Source organism: Aphis gossypii, chromosome 1 (assembly GCF_020184175.1).
Source record: "Aphis gossypii isolate Hap1 chromosome 1, ASM2018417v2, whole genome shotgun sequence".
In the NCBI taxonomy this organism is placed as follows: Eukaryota; Metazoa; Arthropoda; class Insecta; order Hemiptera; family Aphididae; genus Aphis; species Aphis gossypii.
Window position 1 is genome coordinate 12370024 of NC_065530.1, and position 17921 is coordinate 12387944.

The following is a 17921-nucleotide window of genomic DNA, read 5'->3' on the forward strand; positions in this document are numbered from 1 at the left end:
TCATAAAATATTATATAAATATAAATTAAGTATAATATACAAATATACTATAATACATAATATATTTTTTAATTTATTTTCATTTGTCAACTTATCAAAGGGTGCGAATAGGAAAATTCTCAAAGGGGGAGGAAACAATTTTAATTTATCAATCCATTTATAAATATGAATGGCTCTATGTATATTGTAAATACTAAATACATATAATTACTCATATATCCGTGGACTGTTATAAATAAAATATTATGGTGGTGTACACACACTAGGTACACATACATATACACATCGTATCTATGGCAATACACAATATTTTAAGAATTTATAATGTTATCCAAAAAATAAAAACTAAAAAGCATGTTGTTATTTAGAGCTGATAACTTGATTTTTTACAATAATTAAACTGATTTTTCATAAAAAAAATTACAGATTTTCTTATATTAAATTACATTTTTAAATTCTATCTAAATAATTAAATAGATTAAATTTTCAAACTTAAGCTATAAACGTTTTACTTCAAAATACTTTTAGCTTGTAAATTGTCGTAAATTTATTATATTATTAGTATTTAATTATTATAATATTATATAATTATACCTACCAAATAATTACTACTTAAAAATGTCAGTGACCAGTAACAGGTAGTGTTGAATACACTTGTTAATCGAGATCACACTCTTGATTCGAGAATATGATCAAGAACACCGTGGTAATAAGATAAGTAAAATAATATAGTCTATAGATAATAATATGATGTTCATGTGCCTTATCTTATTTGCAGCTGTAGTCTGTAGGAATTTGATTTATGCGGTTGTCTTAATAACCTTAAACTTAATTTAAAGTTTTAAAACACTCGAATCCAAATAAATAAAACACTAAATAATTTATCTATTTGCCAATACAATTAATATAATGCATATATAAATACATGTTTTTAAAATTATATTAAAAATGTGTATAAGGTGTATCACATTTAATCAAAAAATCAACATTCAATTACAGTAATTATATATATTTTTAATTTAAAGAAATTCAATGAGCAATAATTTTCTATCTTAGTTTATTAAATATCAAAAAAATTAAAAAAAAAAAACATCATACTATATAAACATTAATGCACTAATTTCTTAGTGTAAGACTCATTTATATATAACTATATTCGTTCATATATGAAAGCTGTAGGAGGAATTTTGTCTTTCAGATTTAAAAAACATGAAGCAGCTCTAGCATAATCCCATTCATTCTCTTCTAAGCACCTGTAAAAAACAATTTAATAAACAACATATAAAAAACAAGAATTTTACTTATAGGTCTAACAATTTTAAAAAGAATTTCTGAGGTAAATTTTATATTATATTATTTATATTGTTATCATATTGTAAAATATCAGATGAAGAAATTTCTCAAACTAGGTCTAACAAATAACAATACATCAACTTTAATATTATGAGTAAGAAAATTCAAACAAAGATAATAACTTAACTTTCAGCCCATTTATTATTCATTCTAGATTTATTTGAAAAACTCTTAATCATAGACATTTTATTATAATTAGCATTAACCATTAATCAAATTTATAGGCGCTTCAGTTGACAACTGATTAACAACCAATAAGGAGGTAGAAGTTGTAGGTGATACAACAGTTGGCTGCTGTTGAGAGTCTGGTTGGAAATTCACAGAAGTAGCAGGTGCCATTTGTTGGATCTGTAAAATAGATATCGGCATGTCATGCCGCCCCCTTGATAAACTGAATGTCCCTCATCATATGTTGGTTTTGGTTTTAAAACGTGTAAAACGTGGAATTGTTTTGAAGACTCCTGAAATGCAAAGTATTTAAATTATAGCATATACCTAGGTTGATTATTTTATCATAAACTACACATTATTTCAAAATTTATCGTTTTGTGAAATACTTTTAAGAATATTCTTCAAAAATGTTTATGTTCAAAATATATATATTAATAAAAATTGTTATTTTGACTTGTATTATGCAAGAAAACCATTTTAATAAAGATTAATGAATTCAGTAATTATAGGTGGTTTATGATAAAACAATCACCTGATAAACTTAAAATAGGAATCTAACAAAAAATTAAATTACTAATAATAATTCGTCGATGACAGTTGTTATAAAAAACATATCGCTAATAATATTCCAACTACTTCCAACCGGCACTAAACAAAATGTCCTACAGAACGATCGGAATATATGTTTATCGTTGCCCGTTGGTCTCTTCAGCAAACACACCATTCACTACAATCTGAAGCAATTCAACCTAGAAAAAAAAGCTTAAATAATTATAAAAGAACCTTAAAAAAACAATATACTCACATTTGCCAATGGAACATCGACTACGAATTAGCCACAATCATGCTTGGATTTAGGTAATTTTTCAAGAAAGTTAATTATGTTTTCTTTGCCTTTGTGTAAATAACGACTTTTTTCATTTTCGTGGCTGTCAGTTTTTAAAAAATTTCTACTTTCAGGTAGATACTCTGATAAACTACCGTTGACACTAAAATTAACCACAATTAAAATTATTTAACTATTTAATAGAATTTTGTTTAGGTATTAAATATTATTAATAAATAATACACCAACTTTTTAAATGGTAGACTGCTGGATAATGTAAATGTGGCATTTTCATGGTAAGCTTCTGAAACCGTTTGTCTGGACATTATTTGACTATCATAACGCTCATAGTATTGAATGAGAAACGATTCAACTAAACTCATCAAAGAATTTGAGAGTTCAGGATTATGCCTTTCTAGTATTGGATAACAATTACCCAAACTAATTGGCATTTTAAATTTGGTTTCAAGTAGACTGTCCTGAGATGACAGTTCTGAATTATCCTGAAAACAATTAAATAGCATTGTCGTACATCCTAAATATCAATGCAACTTAATATAAATATAAAGAAAATTAAAAATTGTTATCATAAAATATTTTTTTATCTTGTGAAATACTACATTTACACTTGCTGGTTAGGAAATGAAAAAACTTAATACTTTTTTCAACACAAATGTAAAGCATAAGTTACTTTATATTGTGTTCTAAATGAAGATAGGTATTTATAAATACATTTAGAATGCTATTTAATAATATTAGTTATTCTTATGGGTAAATATTTCATTCAATAATAACATTTAGAGCTTTAATCATTATGTTTACCTGACTAAATATGTAGGACGCCACACGCGTATGTGTTATTTACTTGTCTTCGTCTTACATAAACTCAACACAACAAATTTTGATTCAGTGGAATCAATTTTATGCTGTTAGCTTTAATAATAGAATAAGTTTACCTATTATCAAACTTAAAGATAAGAATATTATCTAGGTCATGGTATAGGCATTTATTGATATTTTAATTTTGAATCGAGTTAAGAGCATTTTGAAGTTTATAAATATTTTACATAACTATGACTCACTTAAAAATTAAAGTATCAATAAAAGTGTATGAGATGCCCTAGATAATATTATTACCTTCAAGTTTAACAATAGATCAATTTACTCTACTATTAAAGCTAACAGCATAAACTTGATTCTCCTGAACGAAAATTTGGTATGTTGTATGCAGTGACGTGTTTAGGGGGGCCAGGGTTGCTAGTATTGAGATGTGTTAATATAACACAGGGTTATAATCACAGTGTAATACTGCTAAATAACACGATATTGTTAATTTTGAAGTACCGACCCGTGTTACTGAATTTATAGCACCAAATGAATGTGATATGTTAATCATAGTTTTAACACATATAAAATCTACGTGTTATCAATAATTATGAGTGTGTTATGATCTTATGAGAGTGTGATTAATAATTATATTAATATTAAACGATAATTAATTTAATAATCATTGGTCGCATTCATTGTTCTATTCTTTATTACATGACAAATTAAATTAACATAATATACCTATTATATTAATACTACTATTTTATTACAATGGATGTAATCCTACTTGGAATCCATATCCAACAAATAAATCGGAGACTTAGGTATAGTTATGTTTTTTAGATACCTAATTATTATTTATTAACTGTTACAATTGAATATAAATAGGTAGGTACTTAACCATAATTGTTTTTCCAATTAAACAATATAAAATCTCTCATTTTCTTATTTTTTTTCAGTCTTGTAAAAAATAATTTTGTAATTGTAGGTGCTTAATACAGTTATAAATACATCTATTAAAAAACAGTATTTAATAAATACACTTACTTGACATATATTTAAATAGTATAATGAAATAAGTATTTAAATACATTCCAAGTATTTGTATTTGTTCTTAAATACATTTTCTTAAAATTATTTTAAATGTATTTGAAATACTTTCTGAATGTATGTATGTATTTGTATCTGTATTTAAATACAATTTAAAAATATTCTAAATAGTAAATACTATACATTTATTTTAAATATTTTCAGATTGGATGTATTTGTATCTGTATTTAAATACAATTTTAAAAGTATTGTTTACAAGACTTTCAAATAGATACTTAATTTAAAAATTATTCTAAATACTTTCTGAATGGATGTATTTGTATCTGTATTTAAATACAATTTAAAAGTATTCTAAATACTATACGTTTATTTTAAATATTTTCTGAATGGATGTATTTTCATATGATGAACAGAAATGAGGTTACGCACTAAACGATTGTATAAGTGTATTGGCTAACACAGATTTACCTGCCAACCGTTTGTGTAGTTAAGCTCTGACAGCTGATGTATTAAAAAAAAAAAAATATATATATATATATATATATTATATTTTAAAGTCATATCTAAAAATAAAATTGTCACATGACCACACTACATTAATTTGCTCAACAAACATATAAATTTGCAAAAGTAAATCTAATTTCGTAGGTGCATAACCGGTCGAATTTAACCAGTATTTAAGCCGATTATTTAAATCAGATTGTTGTTATAGCGGCGTATAATATTATATATTATAACGAATATTATAGTCCAATAGAATGGCGAACGAGAAAAACAATTACTTCCAGACGGATGGGTCTGATGTATTAAACGTGTAAACCACTGGTCATTCGCTTTTCCTGTGTAGGTACACCGCCTGCAGCTTATTGGAAATCCGATTAAATATGACAGATTAACCTTTCAAGAAAACAAGCTTACAATTATGTTAACTCCATCTGCAACTCACTCTGTATGTTGATATTATTCATCAGAGAAAACCCCCACGAAGTGAATTTCATTTATAATATTATGTAAAATAATTAGTGTAATATATTGTTATAGGTATATTTGCCTGTCACTTATCAGTCATCACCAATCAATTCACAAAATGGTATTAAATTGACTTGAAATATGGAAATTAATAAAAATACATTTGCAACTAAATAATATCAGCCGATAATAATAAATTGTACGATAAATATTTAAAACATAATAGGTAAATAGGTTTATTGTTTTAAATTTCTAATCGAATGTAAAATGTAACTTCAGTCCCCACTCTCCCGTACACAAATTAATAATAAATGTATTTTATTTTGAGATTTCAAAATATATGCTGCTCACTCTTTTTTTAAATTGTATTAGTTTAAAATGTCCAAGTTAAATAAATACTAGCAAAATATGAAGCATTATCAAAGATAAAGTTGAGTTCGTGGGTTTGATATTTGTACACGGGTTTCTGTTTGTCTTATGAATGTAATGTTAGATGCGTATAATTTATAAATAAGATATATTTGAAAAATATGTAAAATTATTTTACCCTCGTCAAACAAGACATCTAATAGATGATTAAATGTATGGTTAAAAATGTTAAGAAAAGAATATAACAATAAAATAAATGTAACCAAAATTTTAATACCTATTGGCTATTTGTAATTAATTTTTCTATAAAACTATAAAATAAAAGGTATGTGGTATATCTATCAGTTCTCAAAGTGTAGGAAAACATTTAACCATATTCATGAAAGTTATGCTATGAATAAAATGTGTACATATTATAGAAGGATAATAAAATATTAAGCGAAAGTGTCATAATCGGTAATGTAATTTACAGCAAATTCCTGACAGTGGAAGGGTAATTTTGGGTACCAAGTTATTTTTAAACAATATACTGCTAATGATACATGATTTAGTAGAATCAATAAATTAAAATGTGAAAAGAAAAATGTATAAACAAAATTATTTCTTCCCTAAAAAGTATACTACTAAGATATAGATATTAATTAAAATATAGACAGGAAAGTGTGAAATAATTCAATATTATAAAAAAAAATGATGAAATCAAGTTGCTTAATAAAAAAAAATATTATTGAATGTAAACTATAATATTATTGTAGAAGTAGGTACTTATTATACCCATTAACTTTTATTAAAATGTCTAACGTGATGCGCCAAAAAATGTATGGTTTTTTGTTTCTTGTGTGCCATTAAATAATAAAAATATTATAAAAACTTATATAAAAAAAAAATGTGTTTAAGTAATACTATAGTATTAAATATTAAACTTAAGTATTTATTATTTTGTTTGACGTGATTTTGTTGTTGTAAACTTGATGCCGATAATAAAAAAAAATAAAAAGTATTTTTATATTTTTAACGTGCCATTTCAGGCTCGCGTGCCTCAGATTCACCATCCCTACTATTACCTATATTATATTACGCTATATGTTGATAAACATAAAAAGAAATTGTATCATTATGATTAAAAGATTATTATGGTCTATTATGATTTAAGAAGGGAAATCATTGTAATAAATTATAAGTGATATCACTTGTTTAGTTGTTTATATAAATGATATAAACAAATTCTATATACTATAATTTATAAAAAAACAAGTCCCGATTTTTTGTCAAGCATACACATCCACACCGTTCAACGTATCGTCCCTACACATTTTACTGTTATACCTGACAGGTTTTTGGAGGTTTTAGTACCACTTTTTTTAGGGAACATGTACAATATTTTAACATTTTCAGAATTTTACAGAAATATGTTATTTGTTTTTTAACACTATTTGGTGTAAAAACGAAACATGTGTTCCTATAGTAACAGTATGTGTATCTTTATTTTATTTATATCGAAAAGGGAACACATAAATAAGTTACACAAAATAAATTTTGTGTCTCTCCAGAAAATTTGAATTTCGACGTACCTATATGTATTAAATATTTTAATATATTAAAATATTGTTTAAAGCGTATAGTTTAAGCAATTGCCTACGATCCACCTCAGAATGTGTATACTATATATATATAGAATCGACGATGAATCAATTATTATTGTAGAAGTATATGAGATGTGACAACGGCTCGATGCTTTGAACGGTCCTGCGGAGTTTGAAGTATAGATCACGTGTTTTAACTATGACTGACGTATTTAATCTCGAGACTCGAGTTGTTAAAGATAGCTTACAAGTGAAAACGCATCCAACAATAATAATAATAATAATAACCAATAGAAAAGTAGTATAATAATTTGTAACTCAGTAGCTCGCTGATTGGTTGTATGATGCGAAAACCCACAGAATTCCCGATGTTGCTGTTTAATAATCATTGTTGTTCATTTAACGGCGTTATAATATTATTATATAATATATTTTGCGGGTGTAAGAATAATGATATTAATGTGAGAAAAAAATTATTCTTATTATCTATAAGTATATTTATGAGCATATTTATAAACACCAATTATTATTATTATTTTGCGTAGATATAAGATATGTAGACTTTATAGCATTTTATGATCGAAATAACTATAAGACAAAGAAACAGCCACACAATTTGCAAACAATAACTATTCACGGGGGCGAAGCACAAGGGTGAAAGCTAGTATGAAATAATCTAAAATAGTGATCGCACCTGAGTGATCAGATCGCTATAATACTTAATCATTGGAAAATTGAAAAATCTAGAGTTGTATTAACGATTAATATTTTCACCACCTGTATTTAAATTTATGCCTTTTATTTTTATCGATTTCTGCCCTACAAAATGAAACAACCATTCTAAAACATTACAATATATGCATGACATAGTTTAGAATATTTAACATGGTATATCTTCTTAAAAAGCGAAATTTTACAGAACATTTACTTCTTGATCGATATATTTAACACAAAACAAAACCATATTAGGACATTTCAAACAAAAACTAACAAGCAATAACGCCAAAATGTACACTTCCCTTTTGACCACTAAAGATTTTTTTTTGAATTTACAACTATAAAAATTGACATTTTTTTTTTTTTTTTAATTTTAAATTTATATCATATTAAAGAAGTAAAACTTTAGTTTATTCTTATTTTTTTTTTTTAAACAAACTAACTATAAACGAAATTAAACTTACACTGAAGTTTTTATAAAACTTAAAAAATTTGTGACACAAAAAATGGTTTTTAATTTGAATATGGGTAATATATATTACTAAAATATTTTATTGCAAATTATTATTTTTATTATATTTTCTTACATAAATTTGTTAAACAATTATTATATTATTATAAAAAATAAAACTTATTTTCATTTTTGACATATTCAAGAAAATATATTTGATTATCATGGTTATTATTATACCTATAACTTATAAGTATTATATTATTATGATTTGATTCATGTTTATTTGACTAAAGTAATCAGAAAGCTTAATTTTTGACATATTTATGAAGTCATATTTTTCTACCTAATTGTATGTAATAATATTGATGATTAAAAATCACATTGATGGATATATAATCATATTGTAGATATTACATAAAAAAATTGTCAAATTCAGTTGTTATAGTTAAAAATTTTGAAGAAAACTATACTGATCGAAAAAGGGAAGGGTACTATTTGGCCAAAAAAATGGTGACCCCCGACTTTTTTATGCAATTACTATATTCTAGAATCATAAGCTATCGGTTAATAAAATTAATTAATCGTGTGCCCTTAAATTCATAAATTTATAGTTATTTTATTTTGAAGTTTAATTTCAAACTTAATTTTAATTTTCAAAATCGTTATAAATATTAACAAAACTATTATATATATTGTAATATAATTGTCTCGAATAACTGAAATTTGAAAAAAAAATGAAAAGACGATTTTTAAAAAACAAATGATAATTATATGGTTTGAAAAGAATCATGAATGCTATCGTTCTATTAACTTATTTATAAAAATATTATAATTTAAATATAATCGGGATTTAACGGTTAAATACATCCAGTTATAATAGGTTTTAAATAAATTTTATTATTACAACCAACGTGTAATAAAAAAAAATAGTCGCTGCTTTAAAACACAAGTGAACGTAATATTGGTAATTACAATGTATTCCAGTGTAAATGAAAAAGATTTATGAATTATAATATGATCATTATAAAAATAGATTTAATTAAAATTTGTAAGTTATTATTTCTTACCATATTTTCTTTGAATATTGTACTTAGATTGCTGGTTTTCTTTCATTTGCTTAACATTAGCACTTATATTATCGAAAAACTGCTTCAGGTCACTCATAACATCTGTTTAAACAAAATAATATTTAATAATATAAAAATACATATTGGTAAAAGGAAAACAATTTATGTAATGATTATAATTTTTTTTTTTTTTAATTTTTATTATTTTTAAGAAAATATTTTCAACCTATACAAAATTGAGTATATAAAAATTAAATTTGTTAAAATTAAATATGTAGCTTCATTTCATGAACATCAAATGACACACTTGATATGCAGAGAGAATAATTTTTTAATAAAATTTAAAATATACTTAAATCAGTATTATTTATTGTGTTCCAAAGTTATGGAAAATATTTAGATTTTTGTACATTTTTTATAAAAGTTAAAAAAGTAATAATAGGAAAACTACCTACTGTTTTAAATTTAATAATATTACTTAAAATTTAATAAGACTTTGTGTGCATACCTATGTTATATTTTTATTTTAAAAGATGAAAAGTAAGTAAGAGTACATGCAAATACGATGGAATGGAAGTCTTGTAAAAATATTCTCACATCATAAGTAAGTGTTTACAAATTACAATTTAAACATATATTTTATACTCTTGTACGTTATAAAATAAAACTTAATTTGTATTTAAACATTTCTTTGAATCCTTTATTAATAATACACATACATATATTTTAATAGTCTTATTATATAATAGTTTTTAATGTCATAGAAATCATGTAATACAAATAAAATAATAAAATAAGTTCCATTTTAAAGTTAAATTAAAAAATCTTTAATTAATAAGACGTAAAAGTATAATTAAATACAAATTACCTAAAAGTAATATTTATAATAATATTTTACTAATATAATTTTCAGTTCATAACTAATAATTTGTGTTTATAATTCAATATCATCAAAGACCTACCTATCTCGTACATAGAGAATTCGCTAACTTAAATTTTGTGAAAAATTACTTCATTAAGTACATTCATGAATATTATGATTAACCGCTAGTTTTAGGGAGGCAGATCCATACGTGCTCATTTTCATTTATTATCAGATAAGCAAACATATGGTAAGAAACTTCTCTGGAATATTAATACACGTGATGAATTAATAATTACATAAAGGTTGCCATTTTGGGAATAATAACAATTTTTCTTTATAGAATAGTACATTTTCACAAGTATATTTTTATCAAAATAATTGTATACGTATATAAAAAAAGATAAAATAGTAAATAAATAAAAATGAGTGTATACCTGCTCTCTCTGACTTACCAATACTTTCATATGGAGTTAAAGAAGTTTGAGTTCGTTTCATCAGAGATGAAAATATGTCGGAACTTTTAACCTTCTTTTTATTTAATGTATCTTTAGGGATATTACGTTCCAATATTTCTTTATCAAAATATAGTAGATCCCATACTGATTTAAGATTACTTTTTTCGATACCTAAAATAATAATAATAAATAAAATAAATAATATGTGTCATAATATATTTTGTTAACATTACATATTATTTAATAGGTTTTAAGAAAATTGCAAAATATTGTGAAATATATGAAAAATCTATATAATATTTATTAATAATTCGATTGTATGAATAAAATAATAATACTAGAAACTTTAAAAGTGTTGTTAATTTCTTAGTAACGCAAATATAAGAAATATTGTACATATTATGATATTTGATATTGTAATAAAGTCACTATATTATTTCCTAGTAATTATTTAAGCAAATCATAACGTGTAATGGTAAATTATTTTTATTCATTTAGGTTAAAAGACAAATTGATGTACCTCATAAATATTAAATTAAGTCGAAAAACATTGAAAAAGCACGAACAAAGTAATACTCTAATTTAGATAAAATAAAACTCTAATTGTGAAACAAAAAATATATAAAGCCATAGTATTAGATTATTGAAAATATATTAGACAGTTCCCATATTTCAATACGTTCATTATACTCTTAATTTGCATAGTGGAATAATATAAATTAGGCAATAATTATAAGGTATGATATTATCCAGATCAGATACTATACAAGAATTATAATAGGCTGAATTACATTTTTTTTTAAAATAAGATCATATATTATATTGTAGTTAAAACTGGTATACGTATCAGTGTTGAACTTGGAGATTGATTTTTGGGCTACGGCACGATTGAGCATAAAAGACCATTTTTGAGATATGATTGAATAAATTTATCGGCGTATCAAAGGAAACTTACACGATTGAGCATAAAAAAATAACAGATGTGGTTAGTCGTTTGCTTATCGCCCATTCTAATAGTAAACAGATACATATGCATAGAATAACATATCAAATTCAAAAATAATTATAATTTAATATTGAAATATTTTTTTTAATTTTTGTATGAACATAAATGATTTACAATTTATGATACTAATCAAAGTAAAACAAAAATAAAAAAATGACATTTTATTTTAATAATTTGTCAATATACTTTTTGAACAATAGAAACGAGTAAACAGCTTTTGAAAAGTTTTTTTATTATTATAATAACGATGCGTAAACGTCCTACACTGACTGAACTTAGAAGAAATAGTATATATTATGGTACTAAGAATTTTACAAAACTATAATAATGCATTCTATGAAATACTATGAATTAGGATTTAGGAATAATAATTTAAGAAGACCGTACCTATTGATTAAATCATTTTAATCATTTTTTTTTTTTCATTTAATTTTAGATGAAGACTGTATTAATTAAATCTTAAATAATTGAGCTTTATACATTCATTAAAATGTATCCAAAATTGCACACTAATAAGTAATAATTATACACAGAGTAATTCACCAAAAAAACTCGACCCATTTTTTCATTTAATAAATGATTTATTCATATTCTAATTTTTTGAATTTAAAAAAAATATATATATTATTAATATTAGTATTAATAATACTAATTACTTAATTTTATAAGTTAATTTAAAAATTCCAAAAACCAAGTATTAAGTAAATGCATTATTGAAGGAAAATATAAGATAAAAATATTTGATGAATTGACTTGTATATCTATAATAAATATATTTATTTATTAAAAGTTAAATCTGGAACACGTTAATCTTTATTTAATAATAATTTTTATTTCAAACCATTCAAAGCTAGATATTATTAGTTGACTTAAAACAACTAAGGTTAGCGAGTTTGTATCAACAACAATAAAACACTATAAGTCTTTATTTTCAAGATAGATGAAACGGGTTTTTTCAATTTAAAATTTATTTTTGTTACCAATGGTTATTTTTTCTTCTTGACTTCTTATAGAAAAGTTTATATTTGCTTTATTTATCTTCTTTGTATTATTTTAACCATGTGGGCAAAGTACACAACACAACAAGTGAAATTCATATAATACAAACAAAATACCTACCTATATAATATGAACTTAGATCCTCATTTTTTTGCAGTACATAATATATATACTGCTTAAACGTAGTTGAACTTGATACATAAAAAACAAAAATGTGACATTTCATATACGTGATTTGGACTCTAACCTAACCTAACCTAACCATGATCAGTATGTATAGAATTAAAGTCGCCCATCTTGCAATTTAAAATAATTTATTTCAGATTTTTAGAAAATACATACATTAGTGAAACAAATCTTTTGATCTTAACTTAATATCAATACTAATGATAATTTATTTTGTGAATTAATACAATTATTAAATTTTTAAATTATTATAAAACAAAACTGGCTTCTAATCATTTAAACTTAAAATATCAACTATTTTATAGTCTACTCAACATTTTTTTTTATTTTTATTTTAGTACATTTCACATAAACTGTCGAACAGATAACACTTTAAATACCAAATGTGTTAAATTTTCTATATTATATAATGTGTAACATTTTATTAAAGTATTTAATGCATTTTATGTTCACAAATCCAAAAAACTTTTCGTGAAAAACATACAAGCTATAAATCACATGATCTTGCTCTAATATTTAAATGTTAAATCCAATTATTAAAGTTATTTTAACCTAAAAATATTTCATATTAGAATTTATTCATATCTAAATATTGTTTTCAGAGTATTGTTTTATACAAAATATTTAAATTAACATTTTTTTTTATTAATCTTTTTATAACTTTGGAACTTTACAATTCAAAATAATAAAAATGTTTTGTGTGTTAGCAATAAATCAAATTATTTTAGATTAAAATTGCTTTTACAAAGAATTTGTTTTATAGAAAATTATTTTTGGAGCACTTTAAAATTGTTAATAAGTTATTTACTATAGATACCTTTAAAAATATTGTAAATTGATTAATGCATAAATGCATTTGACAGTTCATTTTTAGAATTTTCAATAACTTTTGATACATTTTTGACCATTTCTGGGTTCACCAAGGTTTAGTCGCAGTTGTATTACGATTTTTAATGCAATGATATAATATTACTACTTTTAAATTTTTAAATTACTAGCCACTACATAACTCTCCTTTCATGTGATCATATCTCAATTTTTCAATACACTTTTACCGATAGTTTTATAAAGCCTTATACAAAAGAATTCATTAAAATATGGAAATTTATTTCAGTTTTAAGCAGTCTGCTAAGTACTATTAATATAATTACAACTTTAGATTCGTATTATTTTTGCACAAATAAAATTATATTATTTCATTATAACTTCGAAAATTTTTATATACTACAAAATAATAATTAATCATCAGTACATCATCAATACAGTAAAATAAAATATTCTATTTTAATTAATATTCAGTGGCGAAAAAGAGTAATTGTGTTCAATGAGTAGGTACCAATATATATAATATTATAAACCTCTCAAAAATTGAGAAAAAAAACCTTTTTAAGAAGTTTTTAAATTTTAAGATAAATGGGGAAACTAAAAAAAAAAGAAAAGAAAAAGGTCAAACTAATGTTTTCTGATGATTATTGTTTATTGTAACACTATAAATTCAAACACCATATTCATACACTTAGTGTAAATTAACCAAATTTTATTTTACCTAAGCGAAACAAACATTTTATTTTATAATTTTTAACGTACAAAATGTATAATTTCTCCACAGTCACCTACAACCTTTAACATCCTAATTTTCTGGATACTAAGATAACTCAATGGTCTGCAATCAGTGACATAAATTTATAAGGTTAAAAGTAACTAAATTATGTTGCAATTTGCAAATTTAAAATTAACTGACAAAATTATCAATTAGCGATGAGTTACAACAAAAATTGTAGCAAAAGAGTGGTAAAACAATGAACGTTAAGGATGTATAGACGGCAACGAACCAGAAAATAATTTTAAAACAGATTTCATCATCCGATAGATAAATAAATAATAATTTATCAAATTTATCATAATGAAATTGTTTTTTAACCAATTATGTTTTGTAAAAGTTTGATACCGAGACAATTGACCGTACCGGAAAGTAATATTGGTACCCCGGGAATAATATAATATGAGTATTCGAAATCAGTGAAGTTCCGAATTAACCTAATGGCCAGTTCTCTATAAATGTTATCCATTCGCTATAGTTACCATGGATGTCAGTGTAGAGCACAGAGTAATAATACTAGGTGTAGAGTTATACGTTTTATCTAGAGTTGCGTTTATGATAAGCGAAGCTATAATATGGACTAAAGTGTTTAGACGTCCTGTTTTTAAAAGTTTGTCATCATATACTGAAAATTTTAATCAGGATTTTGATGTGTCCCAGAAATACAATTTCTTATTATAAATTTATACTACCTTTTTGCAGTATATCTTGTTTACGTCAAACCTATTTATTTAATAGTTATATTTATACGGAGAGTTTTAAATTATTTAAAACACAGAAGAAATACCTACATAAGGATTTACTTTACGCATTTTATTATTATACAGAATCGGATTGGATACATAACCAGCAATTAAGTTATAAAGAGCCTCACTAACAGTCATAATTAAATTCACTTTAAGAAAATGGTTAATTTTTGTCAACAAAAATGTATATAAATAAACTTAATTAAAATATTTAACACTTAACCTAATATATTTCTCTATGTCAATTGTTTTCTTTAATTAAATTAAATTACAATTTATTCTTTAGTAATTTTTAGGGGTTGGGTATTATCGGATAATAATTTAAATTATTAAAATAATTATTTATATCTTATTTGGAAACTTTTTTATTAATTTAAAGCAAGAAAAAAAATATTTTTATTCTATCAACTAATAATTCTTATTATGTAACATTTCGGATCACTAACATTAACGGATCGATAGATGTATTGATTTTACAAAAATTTGTGTTTAATTTTTTTTGTTATGTGTGTGCATGATAAGTATTTGAAAAAACTTTGATTTTTTAACGTTAAAGTTTTGGATATAAAATTGGATTTAGTTTTTACTTTATAGAGGTCAAAATTATAATTCCCAATACATTTTTTATAATTGGGAAAAGCAATAAGTAAATTTAAAAAAAAACGAGAATTAATAATACACAAATCAATTTTTTAACAAAATTGTTTTTTATTTTTTTGTGTAACACGATAACGAGTAATTGTAATTCTTAAATATTTAAATTTTAAACCAAAATGTTGTATTTATGATAAAATTTTTGATATTTTTTTAGTTTTTTTCTATATATTCCAATAAAAACCTTGGCCAGTCATTTTTTTAAATGTAATACAAAGTACATCATCAATTGTTAATTTTTCAATTAAAATATACCAAGAATCTATCGGCAAAATACTTTTTTATAAGCAGTCACTTAAAGTTAACATTTTTACAAAATTCATTAAAATATCATAAATGAACAAATTATTTGATAATTAAAAATTTTGTTTTTATGATAAGATTTTAAAATTGAGTATAAGACTCTTTAATAGTTTTTCAATATATTATATATAAAAAATTCTACTAAAAGGCCAAATTAAATTTTTATACGCATTTGAAGTTAAAATGTTAACGACATTAGATATTCACCAGTAAAATAATTACTTCTCCTACAACAATTTTTATTTTGATGTTGTATTTCAAAAAAAAAAAAAAAAAAACAGTAGATAAATGAAATTATCACAAAGTGTTCTATACTATCATTTTCATTATATAATGAAATGTTAAAAAAGTTTTAATTATTTTTGAGGCAAGACAAATTAAAATTTTTAATAGTTATTTTATATATAAAAAATTATTCACTGGGTTAAAATTGTAATACTAAATTTCTCATGAGTAGTTTATACTGAAATCTTAAAATTTAAAAATATGTTACCTACTTTTCTATTTTTTTTTTTTTTTAACTTAAATTTAGCAACAAAAAAAACCTTAAATATTTAAATGAATTTCCGACACTATTGTTGAATCTTAAAATATTAAAAATATAATTTGTCCTACTTTATGATTCTAGAAAAATTATATTTTCCCAGGAAATATCCGTACATACACAGTGGTTATAATATTTAATTTTCAAAATTGAATATTTTTTTAATCGTTACTAGAAATTTATTGGTTTTATAAAGAAATATGTATTTTTGATTTTCACTATAAGTAATTGTTTGATATGTGTATATCTTTCAAAAGTATCATGTACCTCATATAATTAATTAGAAATTTGATACGGGTATTTTACTTTGGATAATGTAATATTCGCTATTCCGGTAAAAGTAGCGAAAAAGATAAAACAAAGTAAACTAAGTATATTATAAAAAAATATCTATCAATGTTTTACTTTAGCATATGACTTAATAAATAATGAACGACAATTCTATAAAATTTAAATTGTCACAACATACTTGTGTAACTACACTAGCATTTTATGTAGTGAAAACTCATGTTATCGTATTTTAAATATTTGCTTGATAATAATGTTATAAAAATTTATTTTTGTAAAATTTATTTGTTAGTAAAAGCTACATAAAATGTAACCCTAACCATTGTAAATCAATACAGAAATATCATTATTTTAAATATAAAAAGTTACTACGTTGTATATCAAAAACTAAAATATATTTTTAAGTGATTACATATTTTTTGAATCGTGTTTATATATACCATCTAGTATAAATACTACTAAGGGCTCTAAAATATCATGGAAGGTTTTCACTGATGTTTTCTTTTTAAATAAAAGAAAACAAATTGTTGCTCCTCATTTATTATCTCGAAATGGCAGTTTTCATATTACTTTAGAGTGGATCTAAGTACGAATCATCAGCCGGAATCAAATTACTAGATGTTTCAGAGACCGAAACTTATAAAACGGTCCACTCAACCGAAGTCCATATAAAGTCATCCATGTTTAGTGTTACGAGTATACATATTACAGTGGGAAAAGATAATCATATAAAACAATAAATTAACATTTTTATTCTTCAAAATGCATTATTATTTCATTCACGTTGTACATTTAATATATTTTTTATTATATATATATTATAACAAAAAATAAATTGTAACTACTTAGAATTATCTAAGAGAATATTTTTAAATGGTTTAATGTTTA

General features: G+C 23.3%; 1 protein-coding gene and 1 long non-coding RNA gene across 3 annotated transcripts in view; one reads left to right on the forward strand and one right to left on the reverse strand.

Annotated features, from left to right (window-relative positions):
* The window catches only part of LOC126554987 (uncharacterized), a 97140-nt gene that overhangs the window by 74944 nt on the left and 4275 nt on the right, over nt 1-17921 (reverse strand). The window contains exons 2-4 of one of the 2 annotated variants that reach the window (XR_007606753.1): nt 10705-10878; nt 10350-10512; nt 9385-9489 (exon numbers count right to left, since the gene is read on the reverse strand). Coding sequence is in view for 1 of the 2 variants with exons in the window: in XM_050209967.1 (XP_050065924.1) it covers nt 9388-9489; nt 10705-10878 (276 nt within the window). In the remaining variant the exon portion in view is untranslated. Of the gene's footprint in view, nt 1-9384; nt 9490-10349; nt 10513-10704; nt 10879-17921 lie in introns of those variants that run through there. The other variant, XM_050209967.1, reaches the window with a different exon arrangement.
* Nucleotides 5079-5560, forward strand: LOC126554998 (uncharacterized). The gene is made up of 2 exons (XR_007606754.1): nt 5079-5177; nt 5270-5560. It is a non-coding gene; the product is annotated as an uncharacterized LOC126554998 (long non-coding RNA).